General features: G+C 32.9%; 1 protein-coding gene and 1 long non-coding RNA gene across 4 annotated transcripts in view; one reads left to right on the forward strand and one right to left on the reverse strand.

Moving 5' to 3' along the window:
• Positions 1–17476, reverse strand: part of sbno2b (strawberry notch homolog 2b) — an 89052-nt gene that overhangs the window by 34771 nt on the left and 36805 nt on the right. For 2 of the 3 annotated variants that reach the window (NM_001423267.1, XM_087302040.1), the window contains 1 exon segment: positions 16517–16610. In NM_001423267.1, the coding sequence (NP_001410196.1) occupies positions 16517–16610 (94 nt within the window). 3 annotated transcript variants of the gene reach the window in all.
• The window catches only part of LOC147831547 (uncharacterized), a 39757-nt gene continuing 31177 nt past the window's right edge, over positions 8897–17476 (forward strand). The window contains exon 1 of the long non-coding RNA XR_015521877.1: positions 8897–9172. This is a non-coding gene — a long non-coding RNA (uncharacterized LOC147831547). The remainder of the gene's footprint in view (positions 9173–17476) is intronic.

The raw sequence follows: 17476 nt of genomic DNA on the forward strand, positions 1-17476 counted from the left end.
ATGATGATGAAGAACTGCAAGGTCAAGGTCAGAGGAAAAACAAAAAAAAAGAAACACCAAAATAATGAAAGAGAAAACAATGGAAAAGAAACAAAGAGACTTAGAGAATGCTTAAAGAAAGAAAATAAACTAAAGGACCAAAGATGGACAAGCAAAATCAGAGACAAAAGAATCAAGGAAGGATAAAAAATGAATGAACAAACAAACAGATTAAAGGCAAACAAAAGAGAGAAGGAGGAAAAAAAGACAAATAGCTTAAAGAAAGAAAATAGAAAAAAGGACGGGCCATCAAAGCAAGAAAAAAAAAACAAAGAAAAGAAAGTAAGCCTAAAGTAAGAAAAAAGACTGAAACAAAAGAACGATGAAACAAAATAAGGAACAACACAACAAATGGAGCATCAAACAAATAAAATAATAAACAAACAATGCCAAACAAAGAAGAAAGGCGGCAAATGACCAAAATAAAGAAGTGAAAAAAGAAAGTGAAGGTGTTTAAAGAGAACTAAACAAACAAACAAGCAATTGCAAATTGAGAACAAATATAGCAAACAACTAAAGAAAATACACAATTAAAAAACAGGCAAACAAACTAAGCAAAAGTCAAACAAAAGAACAAACGAACAACCAAAAGAAAGAAAGAAATCAAACAACGAAACAGGCAGGCAAAACAACAGAGAAACCACTAAAAGAAAGAAAGAGGAGAAAAAAGGAAACGTGAACACAGGGCAGATGTGGTGCAGGTTGACGAATTGGGAAGCGAAGGCTGATTGTGCCTTAACAGCACTTTACATCACACTGTTCCCGTAAAACACAAGCGGGCCCAAAAATAGAGCCCCAAACCCCTTTGATAACAGACAAATTCACGATGACCGGAATAAAGGGAAGTGTCTTCCAGTACGGCCTCACGCAACACAGGACCTCCTCTCATCAAAAAAACAACAACAACATTGCACTGCTATATTTCATATATGTTAAACACTATTACTACATTAAACACTAAAAAAACTGAACTACACTGTTCCAGTTACTATGACCATTTATGTGAAGCTGCTTTGACACAATCTACATTGTAAAAGCGCTATACAAATAAAGCTGAATTGAATTGAATTGAATATGTCTGCACGACAAAAAATTTCCAAATGTTGCGCTGTGGTTTATGCATTTCCTGAGACTGACGCAATTATTAGTGTTTTTGTGATTTCAAAAGCAATCCAAACCCTAGTGCAAACTGATGACCCAGTGCAAAATAAATAAGCTGCACCAAATCCCAGAATCACCTGCGTCCAACCTCTTACTGGAAACCAGAAGTCATGTTCGTCACGCTAATTGCTGTGCAACCAATTACCAGTTGCAGTCAGAATGATTCTGGATGCATTCATGAATGCAAGAATCTTCATCTAGTGACTGACCAATGAAAAACGTGCAAAATTTGTTAAATTTATGATTAAATGTTATAATGAATATATAAATCATAATCACCTAAATTGTAGTTGCTTCACTGAATGCAAAATGCAGAAAGAAAATTGTATTTTTAAAAAATTAACGCTATAAAAGGGTCATAATTTTTAAAAATAGTTAATAATAACACTTTTCAGGGTAATAACATAAATAAAAGACAAAAACAAAAAAAACAAAAAAGGGTTATATAAAAAAAACAAAAGTAAAATTTGAATATATATATATATATATATATATATATATATATATATATATATATATATATATATATATATATATATATATATATATATATATATTTATATATATATATTGCTTATTGCTTAATATAGTGTTTAATATAATTAATATAATTAATATTATATATTAATATAATTTTTAAATAAATAAATAAAGAGAAATATAATAAAGAGAGCACAATAAAAGGTTTCTGAGACAAAATATTTATAATTATTATTTTCATGATAATTATTATTTACATTATTATTTACATAATCATCCTTTACTTAATCATTCCTTTAAGTTACTACCATCTGGTAGATGGTATAAAGACCCTTTTAGCAAACAAGGTTAAGTTCAAGAAGACATTTCCACTGCCATTGGTTTTTATATATCGGATTATTAAAATAATTGTGCATTTATGTTTTGTTTTTGTGTCTGAGCCTGTATCTAAAGACAATTTTTTAACCGTGGGACAAAAAGGTTTATTGAATTGAATTGCATTTTTTTGCTTTTTAATTTTGTAAAAATAAACAATAAAAACCAAATAATAGTGCATGCAAGTGCATAATGTAAGAGAAAATTACCTTATTATCATTATGTTTATCTGCACTTTCTCTTGATAATGAATAAAATACAACAAATCTAATAATAGACACATATGATAAAAAATTAGTCTTTTCTAGAGTAAAAACATTAACTTTTTAAGAAGCATTACTATTATGCCAGATCCTTCATTAGATATGAATGACACTAATTAAAATATAATAATAGTCACAATAGTACATATTATTTATAACAATGCATACCATTTCTCGATAACAACATTTACGCATTATAAAAAACTGGTTACCATCTGGAAAATACCTAAAACTGAAAGCCTGCCATGCTGATCACCATCAACAAACACTGACAAAGATGACAGCAAACCTAATCAACAAAAAACAATATATAAAACCAATAGACCTTCAGACAAACAGCACACACAAAAGCAAACAACCTCTTATCTTCCCCAGAACCAATAAACTAATCAGCGCACATTTCTTTTGTACGTTTTTTTTTAAGTAGATTTATGTGCTCTACCTTAGGTGGTGGACGTCCCAGCTGTGCGTATAACTTAGTCCAGATCTGCATGAGTGACATGAGTCCGGTTCCCTGTCATTCGCCTGCTGGAAACGACAGATCCTTTCCATGTGCCGGAGTAAAGGAGAACCGGCACTCTGCGGCTCACAACATTCCCAAAAAAACAAACAAAACAAAACAGCAACCTCCAAACAAAACAAAAGGAGGATGAGCCGGATAAAAAAAACAAAAAAAAAGTTCTAGTGCCCTTACTAGTGTCCGAGGACAGTCAGGTGTGCAGATCTGTTCATATTGATTGTGGTTTGGTTCCTCAAAGCTGAAGGTGCTGGAGAAGGAGGGAGGGGGAGGAGGAGGGGGAGGGGGAGGAGCTTTCAGGAAATGATGCGTTTGTTGGTAAGTGACTAGAGTTACTGGCAGTCAGGCCCTCTTTACAGTACATGGTGTAACTCAACCGCACTGGTAGTGTAAACAGTGCAGCGCTGTGCTCCTCCAGAGGCGCGCGGGGTCTGTTTAACGCCTGCCAGGACATTATTTAATGATCGGGGGAGATGTTTAGTGGCTCCCGCATGAACAGTGCCGGGAGGCTTTATGAATGAGCAGGAGTTTGATAGCAGGTTTGAAAATGTTTGTCTGTGCTTGAGATTCCATTAACAAAGAAAAAAGTGTTTATATAGTACAGTATCATAAACGATTTATGAGGTATTTAGATCGAAAACTTTATGAAATCTTTTTTTTTCAAAGAGGCTGGGGGCTAATGTGCTCTCATTAAAAAAGATAAAGAAGAAAAAAGATGTGAAAGACACAGAAGAATTAAAAAAGCTTATTGATAAAAAAAGTACAGAAACAGAAGAAAGACAAAAAACAAGGAAGACCTCAGTGAAAGAAAGAAAGAAAGAAAGAAATAAAGAAAAAGATAGATAGAAAGGAATGAGGAAAGAAGGAAGGTAGGAGAAGGAAGGAAAGTAAAAAAGAAAGAAAAAAGAGAGTGAAAGAAAGAAAGAAGAAAAGAAATGAAGAAAGGAATGAGGAAGGAAGGAGAAGGAAAGAATGAAAGAAAGAAAGAAAGAAAGAAAGAAGAAGGAAGGAAGAAAGAAAGAAAGAAAGAAAAAAATTAAGGAAGTAAGAAAGAAAGAAAGAAGAAGAAGGAAGGAAGGTAGGAGAAAGGAAGAAAGAAAGAAAGAAAGAAAGAAAAAAAGAAAGAAAGAAAGAAAGAAAGAAGAAAAAAGGAAGGAAGAAAAAAAGAGGAAAGAATTAAGGAAGTAAGAAAGAAAGAAAGAAAGAAAGAAAGAAAGAAGAAGAGGGTAGGAAGAAATAAAGAAAGGAAAGAGGAAATATTTAAGGAAGGAAGGAAAAAGAAAGAAAGAAAGAAAGAATTTAAAAAAATGAAGAAAGAGAGAAAGAAAAAAAAGAATGAAAAAAATGAAGAGAGAAAGAAAGAAAAGAAAGAAGAAAAGAAATGAAGAAAGAGAGAAAGAAAGAAAGAAAGAAAGAAAGAGCTGCTACTGGGCTGCAAGAATGAAAAATGACTATATGAGATCCCACTTTATTGTGAATTTCTCCTTTAGAAACCAATCTCATCTCACACCAGACGCGAATCATCACACCACGACTTTTAAAATTGTAAACATTCTAAAATCCTAAATAACAACATATAGAAAACAATGTAAAGATAAGGTGTGGCGATTGGGCTAATATATTACATGCTTCAAGATTCAGTTAATACAGCATGAGCGGGAAACAAACATCTCTCGTAAGTTTCTCGCACTGTTGCAGATATGGGATATAGATGTCATTTCACGTAAATCAAATTCTTGTTCTAAATTGTAAATACTTGACGAAACCTCCCTAACACACGCATCGCTACACTGCTAACATGAATGCAGAGATTTGAATGTGTATAGCTCACTGTTAATGTTTATGCATTAAACAGTTTTAAATTGCCATGGTAACATTGCTGTAGTGGTAAAAGGAACAGTTGTAGTGTAGTCAGAATGAAGCAGAATGAAGCAACACTCAATGCAAAAACACATTGACAAGCTCTAATAAACACTTATAAATTGGGGCCTTATGATTAATTGGGGCCTGATGATGTATTGTCTAAGAAAATAATTGTCTTTGGTGATTAACTGTCTAAATAATATTGTGATTGCATCTTTTGTAAGTAACTTGGAAGGCAGATTTGACTTACAAATGGCTAAAACTCTGGGTTAGATGAAATTGATGTCAGATTTTAAAAGGATTGGGCAATTGGACATCGTCCAAAAATGCTTGAGAAGCCTGAGGGTGGAGTCTAATCAGCCACTGAGTGAAAACTGCTGACGTGTGGTGGTGCCGTCAGAGCCGTCGTTATTGCGGACGGACAGTAAACATGACTCACCGATTATTAGCTGAAATTATGGGTAAATGTGATTTGGTGAAGAGGTGAGGAGGGAGGTTTGAGGAAGATGGGCCTGTTTGGTGAAGGTTGACAACATTCAAGAAAAAAAAAATGAATTAAAAATATTTAAAAGTAGATTAAAAAAGTTAATTCTGGCAGCTTAAAGACGCCTCTCATGTGGAGAATGAAGTCACATGAACTGCAAATGTCAGTTTTTCCACAGGCTTCAACAGTGTAAAAATCTTAATGGTTCTGTTGGTCTCATCTACCAAATCTGATCTTTAATGTGTATTTTGGATTTGAGTCAGGTGATTGGCTAGGCCATTCCACAGCTTTATTTTCTTTCTCTGAAAGCATTTGAGAGTTTCCTTGGCTGTGTTTTGGATCATAGTCTTGGTGAAATGTCCACTCTGGTTTCATCTTCATCATCCTTGTAATGTAGATGTTGGACTGAAGCAGATCATATTAATTTACAACGACGAAGGGCAGAGGGTTGCTGAAAAACTACTGAGAAATTTCAGCTGCTGTCTGGGCTTTTACAGCTTTTCCAACACCTGGCTTTCTTCATGTGTTCAATACTTTTTTTTTTCTTGTGTCATTTAATTTTATTCCACATAACATTATTTGTAAACTAATTATAGGGCTGGGCGATTAATCGAAAAGGAATCGAAATCCACATTCAGAACCTATAATCGATTAAATTTAGTAGCTTTTAGGCAATGTGTGTTTTAATTTCAGTAGTTCAATGTTAATGTTCAATAAATAATCTTATATAGTAGATAGTGTGTGTTTCCTTTAATTATTTTAAACTCAAGTAATGCGCCTTTCATTCAAAACTCTCACACGTGTAATATGCATGCATATTAACTGTACAAAAATTGTCAGTGAACTATTAAAGCAAAAAAATTACCTAAATAAATAAAAGAATCATTCATTAATCGTAATCAAGTTAAAGTTAATCGATTAATTTTGTTTTTAGGCCAAATCGCCCAGCCCTAACTAATTAGTTTTGTTTTCTTTGCATATATGCATTTCTTTGGTTGCTACCAACATCTGGTGAAAACTTCACGTCAACAGGACTGACATAAATAAAAAACTAATATTTTGCCACATTGTAAAATAAATAATATTATTCCCATGAAATATAATATGAAGAATAGGCTTAGTCTCTTTATTATTCCGGGGTCGCCACAGCGGAATGAACCGCCAACTTATCCAGCACGTTTTTACGCAGCGGATGCCCTTCCAGCTGCAACCATCTCTGGGAAACATCCACACACAGTCACTCACACTCATACACTATGGGCAATTTTAGCCTACCCAATTCACCTGGACCACAGGTCTTTGGACTGTGGGGGAAACCGGAGCACCTGGAGGAAACCCACGCGAACGCAGGGAGAACATGCAAACTTCACACAGAAACACCAACTGACCCACCCAGCTCGAACCAGCGACCTTCTTGCTGTGAGGCGACAGTACTACCTACTGCACCACAGCGTCGCCTATCATTTAAACATTATTCTCAAAATCTATTTGTTTTAGAAATGTATTTATATTTAATTTACATTTCAACTGCAAATGTTTTCAAAATCGTAATTTAACAAACTTATCCCTCAGGTTTTTCCAAACCTTTTAACAAAATCTTTTCTCCTTTCCCACTGCTGTTGCAATTTATAGCCATGAATTATTGATCATCTGGTTATCCCTATGATCACGGATCACAAAGATATCTGTACATGCGTACCCGTTTCAGATAAAATCTCTTTAAAGTGTTTCATATTCAACTCCAATCAAACGCGATGCCATGCGAACTCTTCACTCAAGCCTCAAAAAAATCATACGCACCACCAGCCAAAATCATGTTGCGCGCACCTAAAGCGAACATCTGCAAACTACATGATGACGTCATATTCGCCACGCGCACTAAAGCGAACTAGCGGACGCGTCAAGTATAAACCAGGCTTCACCCTACAAAACTTGTCAGTGAACTATGAAAGCAAAAAAAAAACTAAGATTTTAAGACAAATCGCCCAGCCGTAATTTATTTATTCATGACTTCCAATACAAGACTGGGAAACGTGCAAAAATGCCAAACATAGAGTGAATCTGATATATATAAACAGACAAACAGCTTCATCTTTCTTTCTTTCCTGAAGGACATGCATGAAATATGTCTTCCCGTTAGAGCTAAGCAGTAATAAATGAGGCTTCGTCTGAATTTCACTTATGGCAACTGTGTTTCCTCCGCCTCCCACCTGAACCCGTGTGAACATTTGACTGAATCTCTGCAGAGATCAAACTCTTCAACTAGTTCTTGCTGAGGAGAAAAGCGTGACTCCTGCATGCAGATGTGTGGTGGAGCTGCGGTTTACAGCTCAGGTTAGAGCTTCAGTTCAACACACACACACATACACAAAGAGAAAGATACGCGCACACACATGCACATGAATGCACACAAACATGCACACATATATAGTGCAATCATGCATGCACATACAGTACAGTACAAACATGCACACACACACAAACACACACACACAATCATCAAAACTCAGCAATGCTTACATTACAGCACTGCATCATTCAGTGCATGACAACACCTGCTTCTGTATTAATGACAGTCTTTCACGGCCAATCAGAAGCCAGTAAATCTACAGCCGACAGATATAATTATGACATCATGCATTCACGGTGCACCAGCATTCAGGACCAATAACTGATCCTGAGCCGGTGTGTGTTTGTGTGCAAGTGAGTTTGTGACTGTAGAAGTGTATGTGTATGTGTATGTGTGAGTGCATTTATGTACAGTATGTGCATGTATGTTTTAGCGCATGTGTCTGTATAAATTTAAGTGTGTTTTTGTGCATGTGAGTTTGTGTTCGCATGTTTTCGTGTGTGTGTTTTTGTAAGTGATATGTGTGCATTTGTGTTTATGTATGTGTTTTAGTGCATGTGGGTGCTTGAGTGGATATGGGTGCATCAGTGTGTTTGTGTCTATATGTGTGTTTATACATGAGTGTATGCTTGTGTATATGTGCAATGTATTTGTGTGTGTGTGTGTGTGTGTGTGTGTGTGTGTGTTTGAGTGTGTTAGTATCATTGTGTGTATGTGCCATGATTGTATTTGTATTTGTGTGCTGCTTAGTATGTCTGTCTGTGTGTGTGTGTGTGTATCCTGCACTGCCTCACATTGATCTACAGCACATGTGACACAGGTCAGGTGACAATTAGAGTTCAACCAAAGCGAGGCAGAAAATGAGTTCATGCCAGTGTGGCTTGATACACTTCGTTTAAAGGAAACACACCAAAAGCTAAACAAAAGTTGGGTATATACACACACACACACACACACACACACACACACACACACACACACACACACACACACACACATATATATATATATACAGCTGAAGTCAGAATTGTTAGGCCCCCTGAATTATTAGCCACCCTGTAGATTTTTTTTTTATTTTTATTTTTTTTAAAGAGCCCATATTATGGGTTTTTGAAAATTCCCCTCCATGTAGTGTGTAACACAGCTCTAAGTGAAGTGGAGTATCCAGCTAAGGCTTAAATCTGTTAGTGTACAGTGTTAAAAACGGTTGATTCATCTAAAAAAGAGTCGACTCATAGTGCTTCAAACGAGTCGCCTTGATACGAATTCATTAGGTGTTTCGCCATGACGTACGAACGAAACCAAGTTATTCACGTGCACGCGCAAACCCGGGAGATTTCAAACCTGAGGCCCCACCCTCTGACGCAGAAACCGAGACACACACACACACACACCCACAAACACACACACACACACACACAAACATGCCGGTCGATTGAAGTCACACTGCAGATGGATATATTGAGTCTCTACCCAAAGATGAAACCTCAGCATTACAGCCAAGCAGTTGGAAACTACTGGAAACTTCTGGAAGCTACATGCTACAAAGAATACTTCATCAGCGTTTGTTAAAGGAAGGATCATTAAAGAGTAACTTACTGATAGACGTCAGGATGGGTTTCTTCCTCCATTTCTCAAGTGTAAGTACATGCGATTAAAGTTGCCTCGTTGACTCTAGCTTGCAAATGTATTTAGTTGTGATTTGTTACTTGTAACCGCGTGTACTGTATCAGGTTAACTGGCTATATTCTCTTATCGTGTGCAAAGTCACGTTAAAAACGCGACGCGTGCTGCGTTAACGGAGCTCCGTGGACGGGGAGTAACGTTAGTGTGTGTGTCTGTGTGTGCGTGCGCGCGTTGTCGTCCGGAGGTGTGTGTGTTTGTGTGTGTGTGTGTGTGTGCGCGCGCGTTGTCGTCCGGAGCAGGGTTAAGTGCGTATGTGTGTGTGTGAGTGTGTGTGTGTGTGTGTGTGTGTGTGTCTGTGAAAAGAGCAGAGTGAGAAGCTAGGAGATCTCCTCAACTGTTTTTGGAGTTTTTGCTCAATAAAATAGTTAGTCGTCTGTATTTTCAAGTCCATAGTCTGTATTTACATTGACCCACTGGCAGCTAAAATCCACGCCTTACACTATCGAGCGTGTATGAACTGTGATTACTTTTATATTGCTGATTAGCTGTTTGGCATTTCATTCTCTGACTGAAGGCAGTCGACCAATCGCAACAGACTGTCATCGGTCCAATCAGCGCAGATTAGCTTCGCGCTAAGGAGGGGTTTGGGAACAAATGAATCACTGGACGATTCATACAGGAGTCGCTGGGATAATTAGGTAAAAATAAATGCAGATTATAAGACCACGAAAGTGTTTTTTGACCTTGCATGCATATTAAACTGTTGTTGGAGACCCTTACAACCAAGATATGACCCTATTTCATGTATAATATGGGCTCTTTAAATTTTATTTCTGTTTAACGGAAAGCAGATTTTTTTCCAACACATTTCTAAACATAATAATTTTATTAACTTATTTCTAATAACTGATTTATTTTATCTTTGCCATGATGACAGTAAATAATATTTGACTAGATATTTTTCAAGACAGTTCTATACAGCTTAAAGTGACATTTAAAGGCTTAAATAGGTTAATTAGGTTAACTAGGCAGGTTCGGGTAATTAGGCAAGTTATTGTATAACGATGGTTTATTCTGTAGACTATTGAAACAGAAAATAGCTTAGATGGGCTAATAATTTTACCTTAAAATGGCTTTAAAAATTAAAAACTGCTTTTATTCTAGCAGAAAAAAAAACAAATATAATATTCTCCAGAAGAAAAAATATTATCAGACATACTGTGACAATGTTCTTGCTCTGTTTAACATCATTTGGGAGTAAAAGTTATTATGCAAGGAAAACTAATCAATGATGCGATCATAATATTATTATCATACACATATAAACTTTAATTCACTTCAAATATTAAAACATACCATAAGTATCATGCATAAAAACATTAATAAAAATAATATAATAATAATATTGTTAATTTATATTTAATAGTATTAACTTAATAAACAAATAAACTGTGAATGTTTTTATAACATTAAAAATGTTTAAATATAATAAAAAAAAAAAACTTAAGTAGGTAGTGCTGTCGCCTCACAGCAAGAAGGTCGCTGGTTCGAGCCTCGGCTCAGTTTCTGTGTGGAGTTTGCATGTTCTCCCTGCGTTCGCGTTGGTTTCCTCCGGGTGCTCCGGTTTCCCCCACAGTCCAAAGACATGCGGTACAGGTGAATTGGGTAGGCTAAATTGTCCGTAGTGTATGAGTGTGTGTGTAAATGTGTGTGTGGATGTTTCCCAGAGATGGGTTGCGGGTGGAAGGGCATCCGCTGCGTAAAAACTTGCTCGATAAGTTGGCGGTTCATTCCGCTGTGACAACCCCTGATTGATAAAGGGACTAAGCCGACAAGAAAATGAATGAATGAATGAATAATAAAAATAATATTAATATATTTATATAATAATAATACATTTGTAAATACAATACAAAAACACTGTTTAATACTGTAAACTGTTAAACATTATAAAATAAAAGAAATTAAAACGATTTAAATTGTTATTAGAAGGTAAAGCCTTGCTACTAATTCTCTGGAAAGCAGTTTCCCCATTAGTAATAATCAGTGTGTGGCTTGATCATGTTTGATCTGCGGTGTGTCTTTACTCTGTACGCGCAGCACATCCTGTAAACAACAACTCGTGTCTTAAACAACAAGAGGAAATCCTGAGAGCTTCACATGATGAGGAACAACATCCTCAACAAACCCACAGCCTTTATTTACAGTCATGATGAAGAGAGATGAGATGGAAATCAAAATGTGCAATGTTTATTTTTTGCCTTTTTTATTATGTTGTCATTCTTACTATTGATCCATGCAAGTTAGTCCACAGAAAAAGAAATGTTCGTTTTGGTCATCTTTCTTCAAAGTCTGACAATTTGCTTCCGCATTTGGAGTGTCTCTCCTACTTTGATGATGTCAGTTGGACGACTTCAGCCACAATAATCCTTAACTACGCCCCTTTTACCTTTAGTCTGCTATGAATGAATGATGCATGAAAAGAAAGCCCCGCCCCCTAATCAATATGAAGTTTTAGTCAGAACATCAACATACTGAAATAAAAGTCTACGCAACTTCCAATTCACACAGACTTTTAAAGTGGATTAATGTGGAGGACTTGAAATAAATCTGAGATTCAGTTTTTAGTTGCCTGTTCCATTTACTCAGTTTAATAATTCATTTGTGTTATTGAGGAATGTCATTTCAACCGCTGAATGCTTTGTGTATGTGGAAAATACTAATATGTAAGACTGATATGTTGGTTAGCTTTTTTATCTGTTATTAAAGACAACTTACATACAAGTAATTTATAATTTTATACTTAGAATAAAAAAGAAATGGTAAATTTATAAACATTTTATTTTATAAAATATATTTGAGTTTTTTGATATTTAATTTTAGTAATTATTATGTACTTCAGCCTAAATAATAGCTTATTTTTTACATTAAGTTGCATATAAAATAAACATCAAATAGGACAAAAAATAAATACACATATTTAATATTAATTTATCCTAATTTTGAATAAAACATTATTACATGATGCAATTTATTTATTTATTTATTTATTTATTTATTTATTTATTTATTTATGTATGTATATTTTATTACCAACAGCATATAAACAGAAATAATAACATAATACATATAAACAATATTTATTATGTACTGTTAAAAACGGGGAAAACACTAATATTCAAGACTAGGAATATAGAGTTATAGTAATAACAACATTGCAAAAAAATACTAGAATATTACATTCTATAAAACATGCATCATTCAAGACCATTGGACGATTTTAAAGATTATAAAATGATAAATGAAAATTTCAAACACAACATTAAATTACATAAAATGATAACATTTTCATTTATTTATTCATTTAGATAAATAACATATGCAATTAAACAGTTTAGGTCAGCTTTTTATGTTACTCAAGATGACTTACATAAAAATAATTAATATTTATATATGTATAATAAAAAAAGAATAGTAAATTTAGGTCTTTTATTCTTTTTTAAATATATTTGAGATTTTTGATAGTTAATTTGACTAATTATTGTATATACTTGAGCCTAAATAATAGCTTATTTTTTACATTAAGTTGCATATAAAATAAACAACAACTATAAATAAGACAATAAATAAATACAAATATTTAATAAAAAATTATAATGATGCAATTTAATTTATTTATTTATATATTAACAAAATTATACAAACAGAAATAACAATATAAAAACATAGATAAAGAATTATTATTATTCACTATTTAAAAAATTCTTGTTGCCTTACATTTTTCTGTTAACTTTTCTAGTAATTTCAATTAACATCAATCAAACTGATTAAAAATATTAAGTTAAGCTTTGTATAACTTTAGGAAAATAGTTGAAACCTGAATGACTTATGGTGGTTCATTCTGCTGTGGCGACCCCTGATTATTAAGGGACTAAGCCAAAGGAAAACAAATGAATTAAATAATGAATAATGAAGTTATTAAAATATATTAAAGCAACATAAAAATATTTGTTGCCTTAAATTTTGGTCATTACATTTTTTTGTGTTGTATAATATTGCTGAAAAATTTGTCAGGTTTGATCCTAATATTTCATACTTAAATAGAGCAAAGAAAAAGTCTAACTATGAAACTCCTCCGTTTTAGTGTTCTATATGGTTAGTGAGTTTCCCATCATCCCACACTCTCAATCGGGTGATGCTATGTCTTAATCTGGCTTCATTTGACTCTATTTTCTCGCCCATTCAAAGACATTGAGCCTGAAATAGTCAGATCTATTTAGCTGCTGAGGTAATGTTCCTGTTACAAACACTCAAATAAGCTCAGCCGCAGCGAGGAGGAACCCGAAACCAGCGGCTGACTGATGTTGTCACCGTGTAAGGCCGTGAGGAGATTAAAACAAAGCCTGGAGCCAGAAAACCTAGTGCCTGACGCCTACATAGGGAAAAAGGCAGAGTTATGCATAGGAACTAATAATAATTATAGGAACCAAACTTCACCAGTTGACTGATAATGTTGTCTTTTAACAACTTAAAATTTAAAATAATGTGAATAAATTAAAATAAATGAATAATATATAATAAATTACTACTACTACTACTCATAATAATAATAATGAATAAATTAAAATAATATATTATAATATGCAAATGAGATACTGTTTAATTAAACATGAGCTAATTTGTATTTGTTTTTAGCATACAAATATGGACTTTGGATCAGATTGGTTAAAAATTATTACGGTTTAATTTATTATTATTATTATTATCATTATTATTACATATTTGAGTGAAATATTGGGTTTCTACAGAAGGAATTTTAAAACTTTAATTAAAAAGTTCCTAAATTAAAAAAAAAATCTGATATTAGGCAGAAAAAAATACATTTGCATAATTTTTGTAGAATAAAATGTAGTAAACAATCATGCAAATTATGTATGAACAAATTCCTTCATAAAACAAACCTTGAAAATACGGAAATTAATAAATTTATCTGTGTATTTTGTATGTTTTCATTATATTAGACTGAAAAAAATCACTGTAAATCTGTAAATTGACAGGTGTGTGTAAACTGAAAGTGTGTTATTTTTGCCTGACTTAAAGCCTATCATGTTACAGTAAACGTGACAGGAATGAAGTGACTGCAGTAAAATGAATCATGCCAGTTGGTCTGCCCTGATTAAGATGCTGCCTCTTATAACAAATGAGGTTTCATGGAAGTGAAAGTGAAACAATGGCAAATATAGGAAATGCTATTTAAACCCATTTAAAAGTGTGATTAATATTTATATTTAGCTTCTTCGAGGCTTTGGCACTCTTTAGGGGCTATTCCGTAACAAAATTGTGATTATCAGGACCATAATCCAAACCTTAAACCCTTTATGTAAAAAACCATTACATTTTATTATATATTCTGTACAACAACAACAACAACAACAACAACAACAACAACAACAACAACAACAATAATAATAATAAACATTTATTTCTCTATTTATTTTAAAAACAACTGATTCATATTTAAAAACAATAAATAAACATTTGTAGTAATATTTTACTGTATATTATATAACATTATTATTATTATTATTATTATGAATGTTGTTATTAATATATCTATTATATTTCTTATCACATGTGTTTCTTAATTTAATAACAGTGATATATTAGTCAGCTTTTATCCATCAAGATGATTTAATATGATTTACAAGATGATAAAATTGTAATATATTACTAATTTGGTTCTATATTTCATGTAATCCATCACAAGATTAAGATGCTGCTTTTTATAAAAAATAGGTTTCCTGGAAGTGAAAGTGGAAGATTGGCAGATATAGGAAATGTATGCTATGTAAACCTGTTTAAAAGTGTGACTAATATTTATATTTAGCTTCTTCAGGCTTTGGCACTCTTTAGGCACTATTCCGTAACAAAATTGTGATTATCAGGACCATAATCCTAACCCTAACCCATAAAAAAAATGACATTTTATAATATATTCTGTACAATAATAATAATAATAATAATAATAATAATAATAATAATAATAATAATAATAATAATAATAATATGATTTATTTCTCTATTTAATAGAAAAATAACAGATTCATGTTTAAAAAAATTCTATTAGTAGTAGTATTTTACTTTCTCATGTTTCTCGTACTTATTTAATATAAATGTTATTAATTTGTATTGTTTCTAATTATATGTGTTTCTTATTTTGATAACAATAATAAAATCAGCTTTTATCTAATAAGATGAATTAATATGGTTAAGAAGATAATATAATTATGATTAATTTGAATATTTAAATAGGTTACTAATATGGTTCTACCTTTCATGTGATCCATCACGAAAAAAATATTAAAACTGTCAAATGTAATACTTATTTTTTATTCTTATTTCCAAAGTATAATAATAATAATCTTTGATCTCAATTATGATTTTTTTTTTTGCCACCAGATTGATTATGGAAAATCCAATCCACCTTTGTTTTAAGCCATTTACACAGTGTAAAAAAGTGAACCATTTGATTCAACTTAATATTTAAGTGTAACAAGTTTATTCTAACTTAAATATTTCAGTTTTCAGTGAAAAGTAGATTTTTTTTAAATAAAAACATTCTAAAAATAAATAAATAATATTAATAATAACAAATATTATTAAGACACTGTCACTCTATCATAATTGTCATGTTTACAAGCCTTTTGCACTATATACTGTTTTACATTATGCTGTATTTTTTGCACTATATACTGTACTGTATACACTATACTGTTTTGCATCTGCACAAATCTAGTAGGCACTTCTTGCCATATGCCCTTAAGTGTAATTTTATTGCTTACAAATTTGAATTTTTTACTTATATTTTTAAATTACATTATATGTGTAATTGTATTTATTGTAATTTCGTTTTTTAAATTCTACTTTTTGTATTAATATTATATGTTAGGCACCTAGGGTCTGAGAGTAACGCAGTTTCGATTCTCTGTATGTCCTGAACATATGGTTGAATTGACAATAAAGCTGACTTTGACTTGACTTTGACTAATAATAATAATATAATAATAATAAATAAATTAATTAATTAGATATTAATGACAATGAATAAAGTTTTTTTTTTAAAGTTGATCCAATAGTTCACTTTTTACAGCACACTATGACAAACAAAATTACACTCAATTTTGACACAAAAGAAAAGGAAAGAAGAAAAAGAAAGAAACTACAATTACCAAACTGTATTACAGCCGCACACCTGTATCAGCTCAACAACATCCACAGCTCTCTTCAGCTCATCTAAACAGCATCTCATTGATCAAAACCTCTGGAATAAATCATCGTCTTCAAGCGCAGACTCTTACCTGAGGAAGATCCAGACCGGAGAAGTCAAAGTTGCTGAGGTCTTGAGGAAGCAGATCTGTGTGCATGTCAGACACACCGTTGAAGCAGCTTTGCCTGAGAGAAAAGATGAGAAAATCGGTAAGGGAGAAGTGAGTGGAGTAGTGACAGATCAGGAGCAGAGTAAACATAAAAAGGAAGAAGGAAATTCCGAGTTTTCTATTGTAAAAACACAAACAGTCACATTCTAGAGAATGTGAATAAAAAATGTACATTAAAATTGACCTTTTCCCAAATCAAATTTAAATGAGACCTATTATGCAAAAATCACTTTTATAAGAAGTTTAAATACAGCAACAGTGTGCGAATAATGTCAGTTTCTAATAGTAAAATATTAATTCATTCTATTTTTTATAATAACGCTTCATAAAAGCAGTCCTAGAAACACTTAGATTGACATTCTCCCTTAAATGTGTCTTCAGAGGGAGAAAGCCCTGCCCATTAGTGACAATCTCTCTCTCATTAGCATAAACAGCCCTGAGTGAGAAGCAGCTGTCTGCCATTAAAGTATTCACCTGCCAAAGATAATGTCAGCAACTAAGAGGCATTATATATGACGAATCTTAGGGTGCACAAATGAAAACTGTAGTCTGCTTTGTCTGTTTTTCACACAGATAATGTGAGTCTTGTTTTGAATCTGCTGCTACGCTAATGCATAGGTGTTCATGGCTACATCCTCCTTTGAAAAAAGGGTTGGAAGCACAATCTCATTTGACTTCACAATAATTATGAAGCCAAAAAGGGTCTGTTTTAAAGAGATAAGAATTATTTGTGTGGTATTTTAAACTGAAACCTCAGTTCACGCTCAGGACACTCTAGGGACATCAAAGACTTTTCAAGCCCTTTACAGGTGCATTTTTTTCAGCACATTACAAGTGTGCCAAATTACATATTTACATAGAGCACATACTTCATCACATTAC

Source organism: Danio rerio, chromosome 22 (assembly GCF_052040795.2).
Source record: "Danio rerio strain M-AB ecotype USA chromosome 22, GRCz13ab, whole genome shotgun sequence".
Classification (NCBI taxonomy): Eukaryota; Metazoa; Chordata; class Actinopteri; order Cypriniformes; family Danionidae; genus Danio; species Danio rerio.